Below are 23,958 nucleotides of genomic sequence, written 5' to 3'. Positions count from 1 at the left end.
CAGAAGCAGCCATGGTGTTATCCTAATACCTGGTGAGCAGCTTTATTGAACATGAAGCCAGTCCACCTACAAATTGCCTCTCCTTTCATGAACTGGGCTCCTTTTGGAGGGACTTGGATAATTTAGTCTGCCTAGTGTCAGTCACTGATGGCAAGAAGAAACGATGGAGGCTACAGAGTGATCTGGGAGTGTCAAGACTTTTCCACAAGTCAGGAGGGCCTGTGTGCCCCCTTGCAGTGCAGAGTGCACCCTCCCTCATGGAGCAAGCACTCGGGCTGTGGATCTACCACCCGGACGTCAAAGATCCCTCAGGCCAAAGGGCCTGAAGCCTTCTCCTGCATGGTGGTGTAGGTGGAGCCAGTGTGTCTCACTATGACACATGTTCCTGCACTGTGACCAGTTCTGCACATTTTATTTCAAGAAAGATGTTAGATAGTTCTGGGGACTACAAGGAAGAGTAGGGAAAATGATCAGAGGTCTGAAAAATTATACCGATGAGTTAAAATAGACTAGACCTAGTTAGTCTAGATTAAAGATGAGAAGATTGGACAGGAAAAGGGTATAGCAATGATTTCAAATATGAAAAAGAGAAAAGAAAGGAAGAGACTGCAAAGGGGAAGGCGAGTGATGAGTGCTGGGTAGAACAAAGTGCAAGTCTTGAATAGCATAGAGGATAGGAAAGAAAACTTTATATGGTAAACATAACATGGTTCCATATGAATAAAGAAAGATATGCCAAAGAAAGGAATCTATCTTTTTGAAACTTCAAACAGAAAAAAAAAAAAAAAAGAAATTTTAAGACATAAGAAATATCCCACTGGATCAAACTAGAAGCGTTAGATGCTACCTGGTCACACAGTCTGTCTCTGATGGTGGAAACAGTGGGTGCTGTTAAAAACCACATGAACCTAGCTGCTTTCTGACTTTTGTTCTCCTGTGCTCTCCCAACATCAGTAAATATTAGGTTAGCAATCCCAAAGCATATGTCCTTCCTCGTTCTTTTTAGTAGTAGTTTACGAACCTGTTGTCTTTGGACTTTAGTCCCCTATGAACAAGCTGGCTATGTCTGTCTCCTCTGGCAGCTGCTCCACAAGTCCACCAATGCTTTTTATTAGCCTCTTTTAAGTTGTTCACCTATGGCTTTCATTGAATGCCCTCTAGTTTACACACTTGAAAAGCTCTTTTCCTAAAACCTTGCAAAGCAGAACCAGAAAGGGCAAAGAGCTCAGTTACCTTTTTAAGACTTACATGCTGCAGATCTTGCAGAACTGCATGTGTTTTGTGATATAAGCAAGGTATCTTCACAGGTTTTGTGAACAAAATGATCATGATAGAAGGAAACTTGTGTGATATAACTAAACTATCCTCACTATATTCATGAAATCGGGATCTCCTCGGCATTTTTGGGTCAGCTTGTCTCCTTAAGCATACCTATGCACTGTATAGGAAAGAAGGAATTTTTCCTGACTTAAATTCACAGCTGTTTTGTGGTAAATTCTGCAGCTGTGACCAGAAACTGGATGACCTTGTTAGTAGGACAGCCACAAAGTAGCCACGAAGTTTGGTTTTGATTATAATGTCTGTTTTTCTTCTTCTTGAAGTCTGTTCCTTAAAATTTGATGTGCTCATGTAATTGCAATGTAGTTCACTGCCCTGCTTTACCTCCGGTGAAGGGAGTTTGAGACTTCACAGAGAAGGAGACAAGAAAGAGAGAGAGAGATAGACTGACAGACAGAGACAGAAGCCACAGTATGGAAAAATAAATTATATCACTGATGGTCTTTTCTGTCAGTGTATATGAGTTATTGAATGCTTAAGATGAAGGATTACATGTTTTTTCTAACCCTTATCCCCCATAAAACTCAACAACTAAAATGATAACCTGCATGTAGTTTGTTAGTGGTCTCACATGCATTCATCTTTTTCTTTTTTTCCTTTTCTATTTTGTTAAAAAAAAAAGGTCTGTAGCAGAAATACAAATCCGATTCCCTCCAGTGGTGTAGATTTTCATTTCTCAGAAGGCAGATGGAAGAAAAAGATTCATAATTCACTTACACTTCTGTGAATCCAAGATTTTTTGGAAGTGACTGGTGTTTTGGAAAATGTGAACAATGAAGGCAGGCATCTTACATTCTTCTGGCATTCGTACTTTGGAAGTGTTGAGCACCCCTTGTCTGAAGTACAGCCCCTTCAAGGTATCTTGGAAGAAACATGATGCAGAGTGAGGCCTCTGAAACCACTCATCGCTTTTGAAAAACGTGGTTGTTGGTTTCAGTAGTTCTGGACTCTCACGATGATTACTTTCAGGTCTTTTTTACTGCCCCAAGCATGGATTTTAGACAGTTACTGAGCAACACTGGTGCTATCTTGGTGCACGTTTCTAAGCAGACATGGCTGGCTTGGCTGGGTAAGGCCAGGTGGTGCCCACCTGTCCTGCTGATGCTGGCCTCCTGGCTAGAAAGCAACATGATGTTGGTGGCACCAGCAAGAGGGAATATAGGTGCTGGTCAAGGCAGAGGGATCCAAAGGGATCTGAGGGGATTCTGGGCTACAGGGATTCTTCATTTATCCTGTACTCAAGAGTTATTGAACAAAGCATGTTAAAACCTTCAGGAAGGAGGGCAGGAATCCAGTTCTCCCCTTCCCAACAGAGTGCTACATGCTGGCAATGCTGTGAGCTTTGATTTCTTTTTCTTCTATTTGGCCCACAACATCAACTTTATTGTTGAACAGCTTGCATGTTTTCTGAAAGGCAGAGAAAGACCTGCTGCCTTCTGTTCTCTTCAGATCCCTTGATCTTTTCAGATCGGAAAAATTGTCCAGCTTCCCTGTGACGGCATCTTACATGCAAATGATGTTAAACCAGCCAGATCACAGAATCCCAGAATGGTTTGAGTTGGAAGGAACCTTAGAGTACATCTAGTTCGAACACCTCTGCTATGAATAGGAACACCTTCCATTAGACCCGGCTGCTCAAAGTCCCATCCAGCCTGGCCTTCGAGACTTCCAAGGATGAGGCATCCACAGCTTCTCTGGGCAGCTTGTTCCAGTGCCTCACCACCCTCATGGTGAAGAATTTCTTCCTTCCAGCTAATCTAAATCTACCCTCTTTCACTTTAAAGGCATTACCCCTTGCCCTATCACTACTTGCCCTTATAAAAATCCCTCTCCAGCTTTCTTGTAGGCCCCCTTTAGGTACTGAAAGGCTTCTATAAGGTCTCCCCAGAGCCTTCTCCAGGTTGAACAACCCCAAGTCTCTCAGCCTGTCCTCACAGCAGAGCCATTCCATCCCTCCGATCATTTTTGTGGCCCCCTCTGGCCCCTCTCCAGCAGGTCCGTGGCTTTCCTGTACTGAGGACACCAGAGCTGCATGTAGGACTCCAGGTGGGGTCTCACCAGGGTAAAGCAGAGGGACAGAATCAACTCCCTCGACCTGCTGGCCACGCTCTTGTTGATGCAGTCCAGGCTTTTTGGGCTGCGTGCACACATTGCTGGGTCATGTTGAGCTTCTCCTCAACCGGCACCCCCAAGTTCTTCTCTGCAGGGCTCCTCTCAATCCATTCATCTCTCAGCCTGTATTTGTGCTTGGGATTGCCTGACCCAGGTGCAGGACCTCACACTTGGCCTTGCTGAACTTCATGTGGTTTGCATGGGCCCAGCTCTCAAGCCTGTCAAGGCCCCCCTGGATGGCATCCCTTCCCTCCAGCTTGTCAGCTGCAACACACAGCTTGGTGTCATTGGCAAACTCACTGAGGGTGCCCTCAGTCCCACTGTCCATGTCACCAACAAAGATGTTAAACAGTGACGGTCCCAATACTGAGCCCTGAGAAATGCTGCTTCTCATTGATCTCCACTTGGACATTGAGCTGTTGACTGCAACTGTTTGAGTGTGACCATCCAGCCAATTCCTCATCCACTGAGTGGTCCATCTGTAAAATCCGTGTCCCTGCAATTCAGAGACGATGTCATGTAGGACAGTGTCAAATGCTTTGCGCACATCCAGGTAGATGACATCAGTTGTTCTTCCTTTATTGACCAATGCTGTAACCCCATTGTAGAAGGCCTCGAAATTTATCAGGCATGATTTGCCCTTAGTGGAGCCATGTTGGCTGTCACAAATCATCTCATTATTTTCTATGAGCCTTAGCACAATTTCCAGGAGGATCTGCTTCGTGGTCTTGCCGGGTGCAGCAGTTAGACTGGCTGGCCTGTAGTTCCCTAGTTCATCCTTTTTTCCCTTTTTGAAAATGGGGTTATGTATCCCCTTTCCTAGCCAGTGGGAACTTCTCCAGGCTGCCATGACTTCTCAAATATGACAATATGATGGATAGTGGCTTAGCAACTTCCTCCACTGTTTTCTTCAGGATCCTAAAATGCATCTCATCAGGTCCCACTAACTTGTGCACCTTCAGGTCCCTTAGATGATCTCAAACCCGATCTTCTCCTACGGTGGGTGGATCTTCATTCTCCCAGTCCCTTCCTTGGCCTTCTGCGACTTGGGCAGTGTGGCTGGAGCACTTGCTGGTGAAGACTGGACAAAAAAGTCATTGAGTACCTCAGCCTTCTCCATATCCTGGGTAACCAGGTCTCCTATTTCCTTCTGAAGAGGAATGACATTCTTCCTAGTTTTCCTTTTATCACTGATAGGCCTATAAAAGCTTTTCTTATTGCCCTTGACGTCCATGGCCAGATTTATTTCTTTCAAGGATTTACCTTTCCTAACCTGATCGCTGGCTGCTCAGGCAATTTTTCTGTATTCCTCCCAGGCTACCTGTCCTTGCTTCTACCCTCTGTAGGTGACCTTTTTGTGTTTGAGTTTGTCTAGGAGCTCATTGTTCATCTATGCAGGCCTCCTGGAGTTTTTGCCTGACTTTCATCACTCCTGAGCTTGTAGGAGGCGATCCTTCAATATGAACCAGCTTTCTTGGCCCCTCTTCCCTCCAGAACTTTATCCCATGGTACTCTACCCAGCAGATCCCTGAAGAGGCTGAAATCTGTTCTTCTCAAGTCCAGGGTAGCAAGTGTTCTGTGTGCCCTCCTTGCTGCCATAAGGATCTTGAACTCTGCCATTTCATAGTCACTGCAGCCAAGGCTGCCCTTGAGATTTGCATTCTCCATGAGCCCCTCCTTGTTGCTGAGAACAGGGTCCAGCATAGGACCTATCCTTGTTGGCTCCTCTGTTGCTTGGAGATGGAAGTTATCATTGATGCACTCCAGAAACCTCCTGGACTACTCATGCCCTGCTGCATTGTCCCTCCAACAGGTATTGGGCTGACTGAAGTCACCTATGAGGGCCAGGGCTTGTGAATGTGAGGCTGCTCCTTTCTGTCTCTTGAAGGCCTCATCTGCTCGGCCTTCCTGGTCAGGTGGCCTGTAGCAGACCTGCACTATAATGTCAACTGTGCCTGCCCTCCCTTTAATCCTGACCCATCAGCTCTTGGTTGGCTCCTCATCCACCCCCAGCTGGTCACTGACATGGAGGGTGACACCACCCCGCTCCCAGTCTCCACTACTTGCCCTTCCTGAAGAGCCTTTACATTTCTGTTCCAACAGTCCAGTTATAGGAGTCATCCTACCATGTCTCTGTGATGCCAGTGTCATAGCCCTGCAGGTGTGTGCACTCTGGGCCATGTTGTCTAGACTGTGATTTTGCCAAGAAAGGTTGAACCAGATGACCAACCTGGTATTCTATGATTCTGTAATTCCCTCTTGTTTATTCCCCATGCTACGTGCGTTTGTATGGAGACATTTAAGATGGGCCCCCAATGAAGCTGAATTACTGGTGGAGTGGCTGGAATTCCTTAGTGCTGCTCTTCAGGTGCTTTCCTGCTGACCTGTGATCCTTCTCCAGGCTTTGGGTATCTTTTGCTGGCACTGGCATCAAAATGGTAGATATGGAGTGGATTGAGTTTCCCCTCTCCTGGAAATTTTATTTTAAACCCCTCTTCATCAGGTTGGCAAGCTCTTCATCTTCTCTGACAGATGGAGCCCATCAGCCCCCAGTAGACGAGGTCTCACAAAGCTCTTTATTTTGCCTTATGAAGAGGCCTCCAGAAACAGGTGGAGAGAATTATTTGAAGGCAGCTATCTGGGCTATTTAAGGAATTACTCTGGTGTCTGAACCTCTGTCACCATTTCTGAGTACTCCTCTTAGCTGTGCTGGCTATTCCTCTGCTCCCTCACAGTCTCCTTTCAATTTCAGTCTGAGTTATTTGAAGTTTGGAGGCAAAGCGAATGAAGTGCAGGGTGCCAGGCTCTGTAGGAAAATCCTAGTACATCAGATGCAACCCCTGCTGCTGAGCATGAGGTGAAAGAAAGATTCTAAAGAAGTAAGGATTCTTCCTTTCCTTAGCACATCTGCCCAGCTGTGTCTTAATGCATCCGCTACCGGTGTCATTGTTTTCTGGTCAGAGCCACTAGCTGAGAAGATCCCTGTCTCCTCTGCTGCACCCTACAAGTTCGCTTACTTGCAAGTTGGACAAAAGTTGGCAATGCCTGGCTTAGCATCCTCCTCCTGGACGCTCACATGGTGTTAAAGGAGGTGTCGATAAAGAGGACATCTCTATGAGGTAAAACCTGTCCTTTTGATGGAAGTAATGTTTATTTAGCCATTTTTAGGGAGGGGTATAGCAAATATACTTACTTAACGTTTAAGCACTGGCACTGTACTGGTGTAAGGCGTGTCACTGCAGGCCAGTGAAATGTATTTGTTAAAGCAGAGCTGTGTTGGTCCTTTAGTTAGAAAGGTACTTTGCTGTTGGGGAGGCATCATTCCTTTTTGTATTGCTCTACACGTAGTAAAGAGTGCAAAGGAGGGGTGCTTTACCAAAGATACCCTATTGACAGGGCAGTCTTTTCCCATCTTTGGAGGGACTAAGTGGAGAATATTGCCAAACTCCAGTAAATAGGAGCGAGCGGCTGCAAATTGTACATATACATCTTGGGGCTTCTACAGTCTGTTTCCTACTTGGGGCCAAAGGTTCCTCTTCAGCCTCCAAATTCCTGAGTCTCTAGACATTGGCACCTTAACAGCCCCTTCCTGAGATAAAAATATACTGAGATCACAGCAGTTCCTTCCTTCCCCTCCTGAACTGTTTGGGAGGGATCTCCTGTGCTCTTGCTTTGGATGGATTAAAAAATTAATGTTAAATGCAGGTGTTCATGTAACTGTAGTCACAGAACAGTGATGGACAGTATCTACATCCCTGATGTGAGGTCTTAAGTCAGTCATGTCTTGTATCTGAATCATAAATTTATCTCCTTACAGTGTAGGATCTGAAGAATATTACCAAATTTTTGAACCTGGACTAGTTATTGTTGTGCATGCTTAAACACCTAGAAAGGAAAATACCCCACCTGTATTTCCAAGGGTGCTATGTGCTTCGAGCTCCCAATGAAATCAGTCTGCTGGGGTTTTTTTGTTGTTTTAAACTGATGCAGCTGAAGGGTGACTATGTCCTAGGCATTAACTGCTCGCAGAGAAACAAAATACTTCATCCAAGTTGTTTACCTATTGCATTTGTTGATCTTGGTGAATTTGACAGCAAATTCAGGATGATGCCGTCTAGTGTTTGAAGAATATGAGGTGAACTCACAGTATATACATGGAAGAGAAAAATGCCAGGGTAGGGTAAGGAGGCATTGTTTCAGCCTCATGTATGACATTGTAATTGTACGTTTTTTTAATGAACAGACCAGAGTAGTTACACTTAGCAATGTTTGTTCACTAAAAAGGAAAAGGGGTGTTAAATCATTGTGTTCTTTGATGAATGGCTTGTACACTGAAGAATAAATTGAACAAACTGGCATAGAGCTCAGTGAACATGAAATCAGCTATTAGAAGAAAGCTTGTGAACAAATTCTGAGCCTGATATGCATCTTTTGATTAATGTCCTATCAATCATCCATAGTGGCTACCTTAGCTAAGTCGTGCTGTAATCATTCATGGTTGCTTACAGGAACACTAGCAGGGACTATAGAGCTGCAATAACTGAATATTATTACTGATTTCTCCCTAACTCTTGCTGTGAACAATTACTGTTTTCACGATGTTTCTGCTTCCCTTTATTAAAAAGAATACAATGCAAAATGAAAATAGAGTTCCTCAAAGACCAGTAAAATTCTCCCAGGGTATTCTTAATGATATTCTGTCCTAAATGGGCAAACTATTGTAATGCAGAGTTCTCACCAGGAATAATAGTAATGTAATCACATTGAAGCTGTCTCTTTATGGATTGTAGTCAAACAGACAAAATGTATAGTCAGATTAATGAACACAGAATTTCTGTAGAATTACTACTTAAAATTGTTGAAATGATTTTAGTTCTTTTTGTATCACAGTATTTTCAGTTAATGCACTTAGCAGCAACAACAATTAAGACTCCAGACTGTATTTTGGATTAAATCCACCCTTTTGACATTAGAAGAAGCCTTAACTCTTAACAGAGCCTTAACTCTTATGCATGCACCCCTCTCTTTTACAACCCAGTGTTTTAGATTTGTATGGCTCTTTTCAATTATGGTTCTTTTTTTTTTGTAATGAAAAAAAATCAATGAATACACTTTTTGTTCTTTTTTTTTTTTTTTCCCCTATCATTGTATGTTATTGGCAAACGTTTACAGGAGAATTTCATATTCCTGTGTATGAAGATTTAGTTCCACACCATTTATTTTTTGAGTGTGACACAAAGAATTCTTTGGCACTACCCACAAAATAGGTCCTTAGATGGCAGTGTAATTTCCTCCAAAGTCACTGTAGTCTGGGAAATACGGTGAAGTAATGAAGTGATGACAGGTATTAACATGCATAATGGGCTTTAATAGACATTTAATGTTGTTTAACTGGAGGAAGGAGAAATGCTTTCCCATTGGAATATTTCTACATTGAAACTCATTGATCACCAATTTCAGAGGGGAAAGGTTAATCCATCAGTTTCTGTAACCAAACTGCACTGATGGAAATTCTTTAGGTGACATTCTGGATGAACTGAGCTTTCCATCTTTGCAAACAAATGAGTGATATGACAAGCATGGTGTTCAGAACACATTTAACCAATTGATTTTCTCTCCTCTTGTAATAAGATCTAGAGACATATGAAAGAGTGTAGCATGAGCCAAGATTAAAGGAACTGCTTCATACACGCGAACATAGGGGAACTGCATTATCAATAAAAGTACTATAAAGCATGTAGGCACCCATTCTTTTTCTTTATATAAAGTTTGTTATTGCAATAAATAGCTGTTATTGAACTGCTTGCCTTTTATTTCAGTTTTTCTGACTTTTATTTCAGTCGGCTTTCTGTGATTTCCTGGTAAATGTTAGGAAAAAATGTTATGTTTTGTTATGGTATCATTTTTGCACTCACTAGTAAATCCATGCCAACTCTAGATTTAAAAGCAGGATTTTATCATCCTTTGGGGCATGAAGAAAGATACAAGGGGGAGGGAGGGATTTGACTTCAATTGATGTAAATATATCAAATATATTTTTAATGTTTAATCTGTATGGTTCCACACTGTAATGACCCTCATCTTTTTCCTTCCTCTTCCCTCCTTTTTCTCCCAAATTCAGCCCTGCTCTGAGTTTCACATACCCTCCTACGCCGGTATCCCTCCAGCAAATGCATCAGCAAATTATAAGTCGTCAACAAACCCTAGGTTCAGCCTTTGGACACAGCCCTCCACTTATCCATCCTGCTCCAACTTTTCCTACCCAGAGACCTATCCCTGGCATCCCCAGTGTCCTGAACCCTGTCCAGGTCAGCTCTGGACCTTCTGAGTCCACACAGGTGAGAGACAACAAAAGAAACCTTTGTACCCCATTAATTTATGAAAAAATGAAGCAAATTACATTGTCTCAATGGCAATTAATCACCACTGTCACCGAGACCCTTCAATAACAGTTTTCTTGCAGCTACAGCATTTGCAAGTCCTTTTATTATAAAGCACAGGAGTGTATGCACTGTTCCCAATTTGTAGTGTGCTTTTTAGTCCTCATAAATATTTTGGTGTGCTGCAGCAGTTTCTCGTTCCAAACCATCTCTCCTGGATATTATACAGGAACATAATACAGGTGGGGAGCACAAAAGGGGGGGCAAACTGCATCAAAACGATAGTGTTTTAAAGATTAGCAGCCTTACTTCCAAATATAACTGACTATATACATATGGTCATATGTGTATATGTATATACATATACATAGAGTCAGATTCTGCCCTCCTGACACAGGTGTGAGCAACTCAATCTGTGAGCAACAGAGGAACTCAAAGATGGGGCAAAGTTCTGAAGGTTTTTTCTCTGATTTGTGCAAAATTAGACTTGTTCAGTTTGATTTAAACATTTTGATAAACCAAGCTGTATTCTCAAAAACTGGAGATGTGAAGCAGTGAACCAGGCCCATAATGTGGAGTTTATCATGGTTCGTGGTTTGCCTGTTATTAACTAGTGCTGTTTGTTTCCAGATGACCTGGGATAGGTTATTTATCAGTCTGAGAACTGTTTATCTCCTGGCTAGCTTTTACAAATGTAGAAGCTGTACTGCTGTAGGAAGCATATTGATTTTTTGTGGGGTCCATGCAAGTTCAGTTATCTCTAAAAGATCTCTGGATTCCTACAAGATCCATTTGCAGGTGTAGATAATGGTGTTCAGTCTAGCACAGCAAGAGAAAAACACGATTCTGGCCTGCGTATGTCAGCGGTACTTTTGCTATTGATGGAAGAATAATCCAGGACTTCATCTAGGATTTTTTGGCTGAGTGTTTCACACTAGTGTTCAGTTTTTCTTCCTATCCGCCATTATAATGGGAAACACAGCACAAGAGCTGAGGTCTTGTTTGTAGATGTTAAGTGCAAAACCTTTCCTCCAAGTGTGAAAAAATACAACTTTTTGTCAGGTTGATTCAGACTAGTGCACAGTGATTTCATTTGTCAAGATTGCCTTTCTGAAGTCATCATTATGTGGAAAATCAAGTTCTTCCTACCCCTCCTTGGTCTGACAAAACCCACAGTGGTTTGTAGCAAGGGACTGCATCAAATGCCCTCCTTCCTGTTCCCTCCCTGCCCCATTACAAGCTTGGGTGATGCAGCTCTTCCACAAGTTAATGCTATGTAATTGAAGCACAATGTAATTGCATATCCAGTGTAATTAACAATGTAGCTTCTCCAAATAAAGTTGCTGAGCAGATGCTGCATATTTCTGTTTGGAGCTACATATTTATCACAGTCTAATTTTGTCTTTTTTGGAAAAACAAACCAACCAACCCTGCCTGCAGCAGAATAAACCCACAAGTGAATCTGCAGTGAGCAGCACTGGAGATCCCATGCACAACAAGCGCTCCAAGATGAAGCCGGATGAGGACCTCCCCAGCCCGGGAGCAGGAAGCGTGCAGGTATGGCCATCAGAAGACAGTCATAAGCCTTTCATCTCGCGGCCAGAGGGAAAATAGACCTTGCCGCTGTTTGCCCTCCTATGGCACTTCATCTAGTGCAGACATGGGTGGCCTCAGCGGAGCATGGTAAGGGTTAAATGTGGGCAGCGAGGGGCTGCTGGATGACAGGGCTGTGTTGCAGAATAAGGGTTACAAAGAGGTGACTCTGGTCACTCAGGGAGAGCTCAACCCTCTGTTCACCATGAAAAAGTGAGCCAGAGATATTCGGGTCTTTATTGAAGACGTGTTTTCTGTTCAGAGACAATATTTACACCACGTTGACTTTCACCAGGCCTTAGCACTGTACTGCACTGAGGCCCAGTGTCAGGCTCCAGTCTCGTTTGCTCTGCTTTCTATACCAGTTAATGCCAATGGTTCTAGTAGAGTGACTCCTGATTTACAGTGACTCAGGGGAGATGGGAATCAGAGCCTCAATGTTGTGAGTGCATCCATGAAAACAAAGCAGAAGTCCATCTAAATCCTTCAGCAGGTTTGAAATGGAAAGAGCGTGAGTGCATAATCTGAACCAAATGTTTACACTAACATCTGACCCTCACCCTGAGCACATAAAAATCTGGGAAGAATGAAGCACCTTGGGGAACTGAAGGTGGAAAGTCAAACCCCCAAATTAAATACTCTCTTCTCTTGCTTACCCCTTTCATGCACACATTACGGGCAAGAACAGGCTAACAAGTAGCCTGAAAATTACCAAAATTACATTTGGAAAGGTATTTGTATACAAAATTGTCACTAGACTGACAATGAAAACACACTTTGGATCACTTGTGATCCATTTTGTGTCTAACCATAGTACTAAAGTGAAATTCTAATTAATTTATCTATATGGAACAGTGCCTTTTTCACTTGTGATGCTACTGAATAATGAGGGGTAAGTGTGCAAATAAAAACCTGCTTAAATATGGGGAGAGGGGAGCCAAGCCTTTTTGACTTCCTTTGAGCTGAAATGTAAAGGGAATTATTTTTTAATTTATTTTTAGAAATTATCTGCAGTACTTCTAGGGAGGAAAAAAATTATATTGCACGTATAGTCTGCAAATGGCTTCTGGCTTACCAGTTCTGTTTCAGGCTTCTGTATTTTGTAGAACACAGTAATAGAGTGAATTGAGAGTAGAATAAGCTACACACCCACTCCCATCTTTCTTTTGGTGCTGAAATAATTAACTTTTCTTCCTCCTCAGTTTCAGAATTTCCTCTCTCCTCTCCTCACCCCTGTTTTTTCCCTCTCTCCAGGAACAGCCAGAAGGAATGACCCTGGTAAAAGAGGAAGGGGACAAAGATGAAAGCAAACAGGAGCCTGAAGTGGTCTATGAGACAAACTGCCACTGGGAAGGCTGCTCCCGGGAGTTTGACACGCAGGAACAGCTCGTGCACGTAAGTTAATGCTATTCAGGAACTGGGTTTTAAAAGTACGTGACCTTCTTTTCACGGGGGTCGGGTTCTCTGACCCTGTGCTGAGTCAAGTTTCTTAGCTAACAGCACTGCAAACTAGAGAAGGGTTTACGAGTTTCTGAGAATAAAGAAAACTCAGAGCCACAGTGCTTGACCTGTTCAGTCAGCTAAAGCTTCGTGTAAAATTCAATAAAGTCTTCAATAGAGGTTGTAATGGCTCTGATCCTGTAAGCCAGCAAACGCTATTTTGAGTTAGAGACTTTGATAGTTATTGAGTAATAGTAAGCTGGACATGAATTATTATTAACCTTTAACCAAGTTTGATTTTTTTCTCCCAAAAGGGGCTGAAAGAGTAGAAATGGGCAATGGGAATTCTTCCCCTTCCCTAAGGGGGTTTTTGGTATCAATTTACTGTTGTGTATAAACTGGAGGGGATTATTTGGCTAAATACATGGAGACTGAGTTATTTCAGTCTTTTTAGCAAAAGCGAACTTTATGGTCTTATTTATGCTACAGCAAATATTAGTCTTGTTTTTCCTTTGTCTCTACCACTTCTCCAAAATAAATGATTTTTACTCTTCTGTAGTATTGTAAGCTAGAAAATTAATGATCAAAATCTAGAATATAACCTAGCAAGTACAATCCTTCCCCCATTTCCAACCTCTTTAGCTAGCAGTATCTCTCTTGATTACTAGCATTATAGAACATATCTAAATACTCTAAAGAAGAAAAAAAAGAATTAATGGTAAAGATTAGAGAGGACCATCTTCCACAAATTATCAGTGTGTAAGCATCCTATTTATTGTAGAAAACTGTTGAATACTTACCTGGAGATCACGCAAAATCTGTCGCATAATGTGGCCAATACTACCGAAATAGCTTGTTTAAAAATGTACTTTTTCACCCAAAATAATTTTTTTTAAAAAAACATGTATTTCCAAGCATAATCCAAAATGGTAAACTGATGCTGCAAAGCTGACTTCAGCAAAGCAATGCCAGGCTCTAATTCCTGGAGTGTGAGAGACGATTGGTGTTGCAGTTATTCGTCAGGATGTATTTTCAGATTCATGTTATTATTAGGTAATAGTAGTAACAGTAAGAATAACGATAATAATAAATGAAAGACTATCATAAAATAAAATAATGGCAAAACTGTGACATTTTTAAAGAATCCTTTGGACACATACTGCTTGAAAAACACCATAATATTTTAATAGACCAAGGTGAAATGTGAAGAGAGACTCTTTCAGTGTCATAATATCTTTGGGGGTCGAAACGCGATATGTACGGTTGCTGCAAAGGCTTGGACGCATTACAAAGATCAAATGTCGGTCTTGCAATTGATTCCATGCACACAGACCAATCGACATCATCTGAGGCTCTGCACAGGCAGTCTTTATATCTGCTAGTAATTGCAAGGCTTTATGATGCCTGGCAAACCTTTTTCAATATTCAGAAATAATCCCAGTGATGATGACAAATATTTTATACCAAAATATATGAAGTAAAATGGAAATTCAGAATAAAGGTGCCCTTGGTAGTGAAAGAAAGAAAGAGGGTTTTTTAAGTTTTAAACATAAAATTTGATTGAATTCCACTGTGCCTGTTAGCTAATGGCTAATGTTTTGTAGTTTCAGGTGAATTACATTGACAGTGTTATAGATTTTGTTTTGTTTTGTTTTGTTTTGTTTTTAAAATGCATTTGTTGTTTCTGGTTTGTTTTTTTGTACTATAAAGATCTGTAGTATAAGGGTCAATAGCAAGACTGCTCTGAAAAAAGTACATTTCTTATGTTTCTTCATGATGGCAACATGTGAAATGGGTTTCTCTAGACATAAAGAAGGCTGATAGAAAATGTTTCTGTGATACAAGGAGTTATTTTTGGCAGAGCTCAGGATTCAGATATGTTATGATGGTATTTAAGATTATGAGGTCCAAGTCCTGACTCGATACCCTGAGGACAATAAAATCATCATCGCAACCATCACCTTTAAGTAGTGCAAATCACGCTGCAAGAGTCAGTGTGACTCAGTGATGGGGCTCTGGTTTGTGATTTCTTTTGCTGCTTTGACAGAGCCCTGCTGTGGGTACTCAAGTTATTTCTGTCCAGAATTGTAAAGAGCTTTAGACATCTAACTCTGTTTGAAAGTATGGCACTTCATCCTGGTCTCTCTCCCCCACATTTTGTCTGCCATTGATTTCCCGAGCCCTCTAATGGCCAGGGAAATGAAGTCCAGGTCTCGGTAGGGCTTCATGGGAGGACAGTTTTGGTTTTGCTTAGGCGTGTGACCCCAGCAGAAAGCATTAAGTCCCTGAGCTGCAGTTTGGCCCTTGAAAATCTCCCCACTGATGTGGCTCATGTCCATTTCCTACCCAAATACTCCTGAGTAAGTCTGAGTAGATAGAAATCGCCATAACTGCGCTTACCTCAGCATCTTTGGACTGAATGAGTTCCTGACTTGGCATGTGCACATGTGTGTCTGTACTAGGCACAGAGAGAGCATGTGTCTTTGTGGCATGGGTACATCCTTTATTCAGTAATATTGACAATGCAGTAGCAGCTGGAGGCCTTGTCAAGCCCAGAGTCCTGTCATGCATAGACACTGCTCAAACTCCAGAGGAGGAACAGCCCCAATATGGGCACAAGGTCTTCACCCTGCGACTCGGGGGCCACGTACCTGGGGCTCTTCGATGCTGTCTGGAGGCACCTGAGCTAGCTCATATACAGGTAGGCATGTAGCTGGGATCATGCTATGCTTCCCAATAGGGTCAGGGCTTTGAAGGATAATAGATATTAGCCTTCAAATCCTCCAGCAGAGCTCTGCCGCCTTGCCTCTCCTGGCTGCATGTGCTGCTGCTCCATGGGTGGTTCCCAGCCCGCTGGCAGGCTCAGCAGAGCCTCGGTTGCTCCAGCCCAGCCTGAAGCGGGCTTTGAAGTAAAGTACTGGACCGTCACCCAGGACATCAAAAGTATAGATAACCATCCTGTTTTGTTGACACTACTGTGGCTAGTAATCACCAAGGCAGGGGCAACTGGCATAGATAAAGGCAATAAAGGCTTAAATTGCCTGTGTAAGACTCATCCATATAACATGTGTCAGCATACCTGTGTTCCCTGACACTCAGCAGGGACAATTAGCATGAGCAGGGTGCTACAGCCGTGTTCAGAAGTAAGGTGGGCACTACATCATATTTTGTGCACGTCTGCTTGCCCATTCTACGGGTAGTCAAGTGAACTGTGTAGTGAAACTAAAAGTGAGCTATTTAGACATTTACAAAGGATTGATTGCAGGAAACCCCTTCCCTGTCACCCACTTCATTGAGCACATGGTATGTAGCATATATTCACCATGAAGGAAAATGCATTGGTATATTTGACTTGCAAGTATTTGTTCTTTCACCTGTACAACTCTAAACCATGCATTCTTGTACAACCTGATCAGGTTAGATTTTCAGGATCTATGCAGGCTAGCAGTAAGTCTTATAATGAACGTGGGGTTTTCTCCCCTTTTTTCAGGGAAATAAAGTACTATTTGGAGTGATATGTAACAGTAAGATATCATACCCCAAATCTCCAGTGGCACAGAACAAACTGTTATCCAAGCCTTGCATCCAAAAGGACTGGAATTTTAGAAGAACTAGGAGTATGTTTCTAGATGTTTGTTTTGTTTCCTAAAGGATTAGGTACAGCATGAATTCTAGTGATGGCAGATTGAGTGGAGCTCTCCTGAGCAATACACAATGCATGTAGTTCACACTATAGATATCATTACTTCCGTCATGTAGACATGTAGAGGGCTTATACATAAGCATGTATGCATGTGTTTCAGAAGAAGTAAATATGAATTTGTGTGTATTCTGGACTTAATTTCACATGAAGATAGCTTTATTGTCTTTTGGAGAATGATGATACCTGATTTACTTTCAAATCAACTGTGGATGAATCAGATTATAGCAGTATCTGCATTACAAAATGTTGTGTGATTTAGCGTATATGAAACAGTAAATATGAACATGTCTGTGTCTGAGTATGTAGTATAGCTTTAGAGCAGAAATTACAATCTTGGGCACAATAGTAAGCATTTGATGGCATTTTTCTGCATTACTTTCTGTAGCAAAATCCTGCTGTTATTAGTGTAAATTGTGGACACTAGTGAAACTGTGCTTAGACCTCAAGGAGCAATGTTTTTTGACTCAATTTATGAACAGAACCTGAGCTGCTATGAATATATAACTAAAAAGCTACATAAAAGAATCGTTATTGACCCACCCAGAAAGGTCTGACACTGCAGTGATTTTGGTGCGGGAGCTCTTATGTTCAAGTGATATGTGCCACTTAGAATTCAGCATGGTTAAATTTTCATGATACATACACCAAAAGCCAAGGTGTTAAACCATTCAGTTGCTCTGCCTTATTTATAGCACCTATCCACCCTCCCCCCCTCCTTACAGTTAATAGAAAGATTCATGATTCTTCATGGTTGTCTATCTAGCGTCTGACAGTACCGACTGCCCTGCTAAAGCAAGTCACTATCTATAATTGATATCCTTCTATGGAATAGGGTTCTGGCTGCAATTGAAGGCTTTTGCTGAAAGCTCTTAAATCCTGACAAGTTCTGCCCTTTTTCTGGTTCAGTCGCTGAGCTGCAATGCTGGGATCCCAGGGTTATTTGAACATGGTGCAAAACGGGTGCGTGTGTTGCACATTAGCAAATCACAAAGCTGGAGACCCACATTAGAGCCACCACTGCGTTCACCTGCCAGGTAGTTTTATTTACAGTGCCTTGCACTCCTGAAAAGGTCGCTTACATTACTGTTTGAACATGTGTGTCATAGATCTCTTTCCTTCTTCTTAAAAAAAAAATCTTATTTATTTGAAAGCCTCGGTTTGCTGCTGGGGTCTTTATCATTCAGCTGTTCAATTAATTTCTCTGCCCAGTGAGATATTATAATTGGGCTTAGCTGAGCTCAAGTTTGTTTTAAATATGTGATAAATGCACTTGAGCGCCCAGAAGCTAATAAGATATTGTATATTTTTATAAATCTGCTTTTTGTTGCAGTTTGTCTTTTTCCTCCAGAAATCAGTTTAAGAATAAAATATTGCAAAAAGGTTTAGACACTAAAGATAAAAGTTTGTTTAAGAAAATTAACCTTCAAGGAAATGACTGAAGTTATTGTTAAATATTAATACAACAGCAATCAGAAAAACGCAGTGCTGCCTATTTCTCATCCCCCTTGCTGTGTAGCCTTGATGATAATTATTTTTTATTCAAAAACATGCTTGAAGAACTGTAGAGCTATTTTTCGTTACTGTTTTCTTCTTAATTGTAGAGCAATAAAATTCTCTCGTTGTTATATTTGATTAGATGAGATAAAAAAGCCCTAAACTGACAGCGATGGCTTACGTTCAGGATTTAATTTGCTGAGGTCTTCCTGCCCGCTTGAAAAGCCCTGGTGACTGGAGTGTTCCCCCGGCAATCCCTGGGGGCAGCTGCTGTAACACTCCAACATCCCCCCTTATTGCACCAAGGGGAAGTCACTTGTGTTTCTCAGGTACCTGCGTGTTTCCAAGGTGACTGTGCGGCACCGAACATACCCAGAAGAACCATTATGTGAAGTTCCCTGACTTGTTGTTGCCCTCCACTCATATAGAAGAGGGCAGCTTCAGCTCTGACTGACAGAAGTTGGCCAGTGATTCATGGGGACCCATCTAAAACCTGGGCTGCGTCCACAGCCTGCCTCAGCTCTGGTTTTGCAGCATCTGTTATGATATGAGGTGCCTTAATCAATGATGTGCACCTCAAAATGCTTAAGAACATATCTGATTGAGAGGTGAGGAGCATGCTGCCCTCTGAAAGACTGGACTCCTTTGTACTGGGTCATTTTGGGTACCCAGAAATAAGCACACTCGAAGGCAATAGACTTTTGCAAGTCTTATTCCCTCTGCTACCATGCTGCCTTTGGCCCGTGGCTTCATCCTCAGCTCCTGTCCCATAGGAGAGCGGTAGGTAAGGACTGGAGAGAGATTCACTTCTCTAAAAAAAATTATCCAACTGCAACAGGAGAATAAACCACATTAGAGCAGTTCCCCAGGGTAACAGCTGCAGTGGTAGAGCTGTAAATGACCACGGGAGTCGCACATTGCCCACCACTTGCAGGAGCAGAAACTGCCCCATGAGCAAACAGCCTGAGGCTGACAGAGCTGATGGGGCTACTCACAGCTGTGTGGATAGGCATCTACACCTGAAAGGTGGAAATTACACAGAGCTGCCTCAAAAGGTAGATTATCCCCTGTGCTCTGGGTGCTGGAGGTGTGCTTGCAACTAGTCGTGATGCAGGTGATGTCCCAGCTATATGAAGCAAGCCCCTTCATAGTTCCAAAGGAGTGTAATCACACATCCCAGTTTGCATGCATCTCCAAATATGTGCAGAGTTTTACTTAATTTTTAATTCTTCTATACAGACGCAGTTTTCAGTGCATTTTCATTGTAGTTTTATTTGGCTCTAGTGCAGTAACACAGAGAGGTTTCAGCCCGTTCACAGTCTTGTGCGTGGCAGTGACAGCCGCTGCCCTGAAAGGTTCAGAAATGCTTCCTTTAAATTGAAAAGAGTAAGGAATAGATAAGAACATGAAATCCATTATAGCAATCATTTTTTTCCTGACAAAAGGAGAATGTTTTACGTAAAACAGTGCGGGGGTTTTTGTTGGTTGTTTTATTCTGTTTCATCTTATTTTATTTTTTTATTCAGTGGGGTCTGTACCCTAATCCATATTTGGAAAAGCAGTGCTGTAGATGAAAGAAATCATTCTTCAAGTGAGACAAGCCTAAGGCTTGGGCTGAAGATTGAGACAATGTGGAGAAGGCAGGAAGTTGTTCTGAAGGCAAACAAGTGCAATGGAAAGGTTTTTTCCAGTTTGTGCATCCCCTCAGTGTATTTGACCCATGTAACTCTGAGGGAACAAGGGGGAGGAGAGAGAGGAAGGAGAGATTTTAGCAAGTAATCGTGAGGAACATCTGTCCAGAAGTTTTTGGATTTTGAGATCTCTTCCTCACTGCCTGTTTAAAGGTTGAGTTATAATTAAGACACTGCCTTACTGTGCTTGATTATAGGCTGCTGAACCCATAGTTTTGAACTATGCCAGAGTGGCAGCATCGTTTATGGGCCAGCAATTTATTACATACCGTAGGAAAGCTGATAAGCAGTTCTGTGCCTCTAAGTGCATGCTCGTTCTCTCTTGGTTTCTTATGTCTACATGACACAGACTTGTTTAAATGAAGCAAGTCTTTAACCCCCCATCAAAAGTAACCATGTAAGTGCTGTCGGGTTTTAAGGTTAAGTAACCGCAGACGGACCCCACTGCTGTTCTGTAGCCTCAGCAGCCCTCAGGGTCTGGCACGGCCCCTGTTTGCCTCCCCAGCACATCCGTGCTCCGCGCCAGCCACTGTGATGGCCTCTGCCTTCCAGCGGTGTTAAAAGTCGGCACTGCTGCCTTCTGAAGAGATCTTATTGACTCTGGGCTTGACCCAAAGGCCAGCTGTGCTTTGGCTCCAGTCCCCTTAAGCACTCCACTACACAAGCACATCGCAGTTCCCCTGCCCAGAGTCTGGTCTTCGATGAATCACAGAGGAGAAGGGGGAAAAAAAAGTGGGGATTTCTTTTTTTTTTTTTTTGGATAGAGAAAGGTTTACAAAAAAATAAATCCACCCTAATCTGTGAAGTATTAAGAGAGGATTTAGAGAGAGAGAGAAATGTAATCATTTTAAAATTTTAATTCCTCTGTAATTAGCATTTCTTTCACAGCATTAGGAAAACCTGTTGTTGGTCTGATGCTGCTGTGGCTGCTGCTTACCAGTTGCCAAAGTCATTGTCTGTGAATTGGTGTCCCTGAAAGAGGTTGCTAAACGATGACATGTCATTTAAATAGCGGTTCTTTTACACTGTTGTGGGTAAGGATGAATGCTACTCCTCCTAGGCTCCAGGAAGTTACTTTATCCATTTAGAGTGAAACTGGGACAAGCAGGCACTTGGATGGAGAGGGCTGGGCATGACAGGGAGCAGTGTTCGGCCTCTGCTCGTGGTCATAAAGCACTTCTCAGGTGTTTTGTTGACATGCATACTTATTTAAAGTGTTTATTTTGCCTGACAGTTCAGCTAGCAAACTCTTCTAGGTTAGTGGTGCTTCATGGGAGAAGTGTGGGATAAGAAGCTGCCAGACAGGTCCCAAGGTAGCCCATGCTGCCTGAGAGATGAAGGTGTAGGCAGAAGTAAAGCTGCAAACAGCTGGACTCCTGACTCTTGTTGGTAAATCGTGGAGAAGAGAGAAAAGAGAAGTCTCTGCCTGCTGCTTTTGCTGCCCCTGAGCTGCAAGGAAGGTTGGGTTTGTGCATTGACTCCAGGTACCATTCAGTCCTGACCATTGGACCGGTACGAAGTGAGTTTGCCTGGACAGAGCTGCGGTTTCTCTGCAGCTTGTTCCTGCCTTGCTACTGCTGACTAAGTGTTTTGCTGTTATATAGCCTGTCTTATTATGGTGAACCAGTGGAAGATCTACCTTAGACATTCTGGAGTCCCTTTTTTGGTGTGACGTGTCTCTGCCCTGCTTTTGTCACGTCCAGATGAATAGAATTTAATCCAAAGTGCGGCCCATCTTCATATCTTTATCAAAAGTGCCATGTTCTCCTTTGTAACTGCCCGTGTTGTACACAAAGGGTTTGCCCATAGAAACAGGATGCCTCGAAGAACAGAAATCTGTGAGTGCAGGCTCAGCTATCACATGTGGTGGAAGTGCTTTTTCTCAGACAAGAGGTGGCAGATCAGCAGTCAGCATGCATGAATGAAGGCAGGGGGAGGGACAGGCAAGCTAAATACAGGCAAAAGTGCAGTTTCTGCATTTGGCTTGGAGAGGGCTGGGCTGCGTGGATTCATTTTTGCAGTCTCGTTTGTTTGTGTGACCTCTTAAAAGAAGAAGAAAAGGCAGATGAGCCTTTTGTTGTGGCGAAAAAAAGTTAGTGTTTTCCAGTGCTTAAACTTTTGTGTGAGCATGACTTTTCTTCAAAGTGTCAGGTGCCTAATCTATAAAATGAATGGGTGGTGGTTTTGTCAGGAGTGGGTTCTCTGGTGGCTTGCACCATAGGTATGAGGTCTGCATATACCATTCTTACGTGTATCGCAGGGCTGAGATGCTGCAGTTCTCCGTGAGATAAAGTAGTCAAGCTGAAAATGAAACAAAGCTCTAACTGTATGCCTCCTTGTGTTTAGCAGAGATAAACTACAGTGGAGTCTCAGTGCTGCTCCGTTTGGCTTCTGGCAGCAGCTTTAATTGGTAAAATGCAGATTTTTTTTTTGATCAAGAGAGGATTATTCTTGTTATCAGTCTGGAGCATCTTATTTCAAGATGAAAAGGCTTCGCTGAATTACAGATGCCAACATTTTTACAAAGCACTTTGGCGATTGACATCTCAAAGAGAAAGTATGATTTATTAGCCTATAATGGCTAACACTGAGCACTGGGCTAGGTCCCACTGATTTGTGAAATTGCTTAATATGAATTGCCTTTTTGTGTAATTCAAGCCCCAGGTTTTTAAAATAAACTTAGAATATAAAGTATATAAAACATTACATACCTGGAAAAGGAAAAGGGTAATGGGGCTGTGTAGCTAAAAAGGAAAAGAAAGGCAAATGAAGAAAGGCAGAAAGAAAAAGAAAGAGGAGAAAGAAAAAGAGAGACAGAAAATAAAGAAAAAGAAAGACCTACTTCTAAATCCATCTTGGTGGTGCTTTTTTACAGTAGTTTGGTTGATATCTTGGCAGGGTAAAGATTAATAACAAGCCTTGTCGCTATCAGTACCTGCTTGTCGATTCTCTGTAACAGGGCTGTCTGTTCAGCATGGAAATTATTGATTAAATAAAAATTGCTATTAGATTGTGATGTGATCCATAATCACAAACAATGGTGGACATTCCTCTTTCAGATCCCAAGCCATGCATCAAGTTTTTCCTTGCAGTAATTTATATTGTGCTGACACTCGCACCCATTAGGCTTTTATCCTCTCCTACATGTGTCAAGAAAGCGCTAAAAGAAAGAACAGCAGCAGCACAGCAGCAGGTAGGAACTCACTGAATTTTCAGAGAGAAGAACAACTTAGCTTCTAGTTAGCACCTTACCCCAGCAATGATTTCTGCCAGATGAGGGCAACACCTCTTGAATTCAGGGACCTTTTTCAGAGTGTTTTCAGTAAGGGCAAGAGCTTGCTCCATAAGTATTTGTACCTAAAATTGCTACTGTCCATTTTTTCCTTCCATTATTCCCTCAGCACGGTTTTATTTATGATCATTTTTTAAGGTACACCCATGGTTAGGCCCTCCGTGTCAGGATGATGCGGAAAGGGGATGTATCCAGAGAGAGCCAATATGTTATTGTGTGGTGTTTTTAGCATTCCAGATTGTGAAGGACAGGTGGGTTTCCTGTATTTATTTAGCTCTGATGCTTCCTAGTTTGAGGAATCCAGGATTGGAGTGCTTCAGTTGAGACTGCATCACTTTAGGCTGAGTTAATTAAAAAGAGGATATCTCACTGTTCTCTTCACAGCACATGTAAGCACAGTACCAACTTTCTTCCTCCTGTGAAAGCCTTTGTCTAAAACTAAAGCAGACTTAGTCGAAAAGTTTTCCAGAGTTTGACCACTTACAGGAATTGTGCCTACACAGCTTCTCTGTCCCTTTGTCTCAAAAGACTTAAACAACATATATATCAAAACTGATCAAGCCCTCCTGGCCTGGCTGCTAGGCAGAGGCATTCCTGTAGCTCTGGACTGTGCATTGTAGATTGTGTTTCCAGTTATGAGCCCTAGGCAGGACTACAAAAAGTGTTTGCTATCTCTGTATGAGAGATGAGGTTATAGAAGCTTAATACACTGTGGGTATATGATTTTTTTTGTTTGTTTGTTAGTGTAATTTTTCTCAAAGTTAGTAAAATTAAGTTTTTATCCTTTAAATGGTTATCAGTGCTCGTTATCATACAATGTGTATTTCTGTATCCCACTACTGTTGGCATAGTTTTTACATAACTTTTATGTGCACAAACCATTTCCAATATTATCACAGATAATCAAGAAAACAC

At 42.2% G+C, this 23,958-nt stretch overlaps 1 protein-coding gene across 2 annotated transcripts in view; it reads left to right on the top strand.

Moving 5' to 3' along the window:
• The window catches only part of GLI3 (GLI family zinc finger 3), a gene marked incomplete at its 5' end in the record, with an annotated part of 196,013 nt that overhangs the window by 147,452 nt on the left and 24,603 nt on the right, over positions 1-23,958 (top strand). The window contains 3 exons of one of the 2 annotated variants that reach the window (XM_080340446.1): positions 9,572-9,788; positions 11,274-11,387; positions 12,678-12,818. In XM_080340446.1, the coding sequence (XP_080196572.1) occupies positions 9,572-9,788; positions 11,274-11,387; positions 12,678-12,818 (472 nt within the window). Of the gene's footprint in view, positions 1-9,571; positions 9,789-11,270; positions 11,388-12,677; positions 12,819-23,958 lie in introns of both variants that reach the window. The other variant, XM_080340445.1, reaches the window with a different exon arrangement.

This window comes from Nesoenas mayeri (assembly GCF_963082525.1).
Source record: "Nesoenas mayeri genome assembly, chromosome: 2".
Lineage (NCBI taxonomy): Eukaryota > Metazoa > Chordata > Aves > Columbiformes > Columbidae > Nesoenas > Nesoenas mayeri.
Note: the sequence above shows the minus strand (reverse complement) of the source record. Positions and strands in the feature narration are given on the sequence as shown.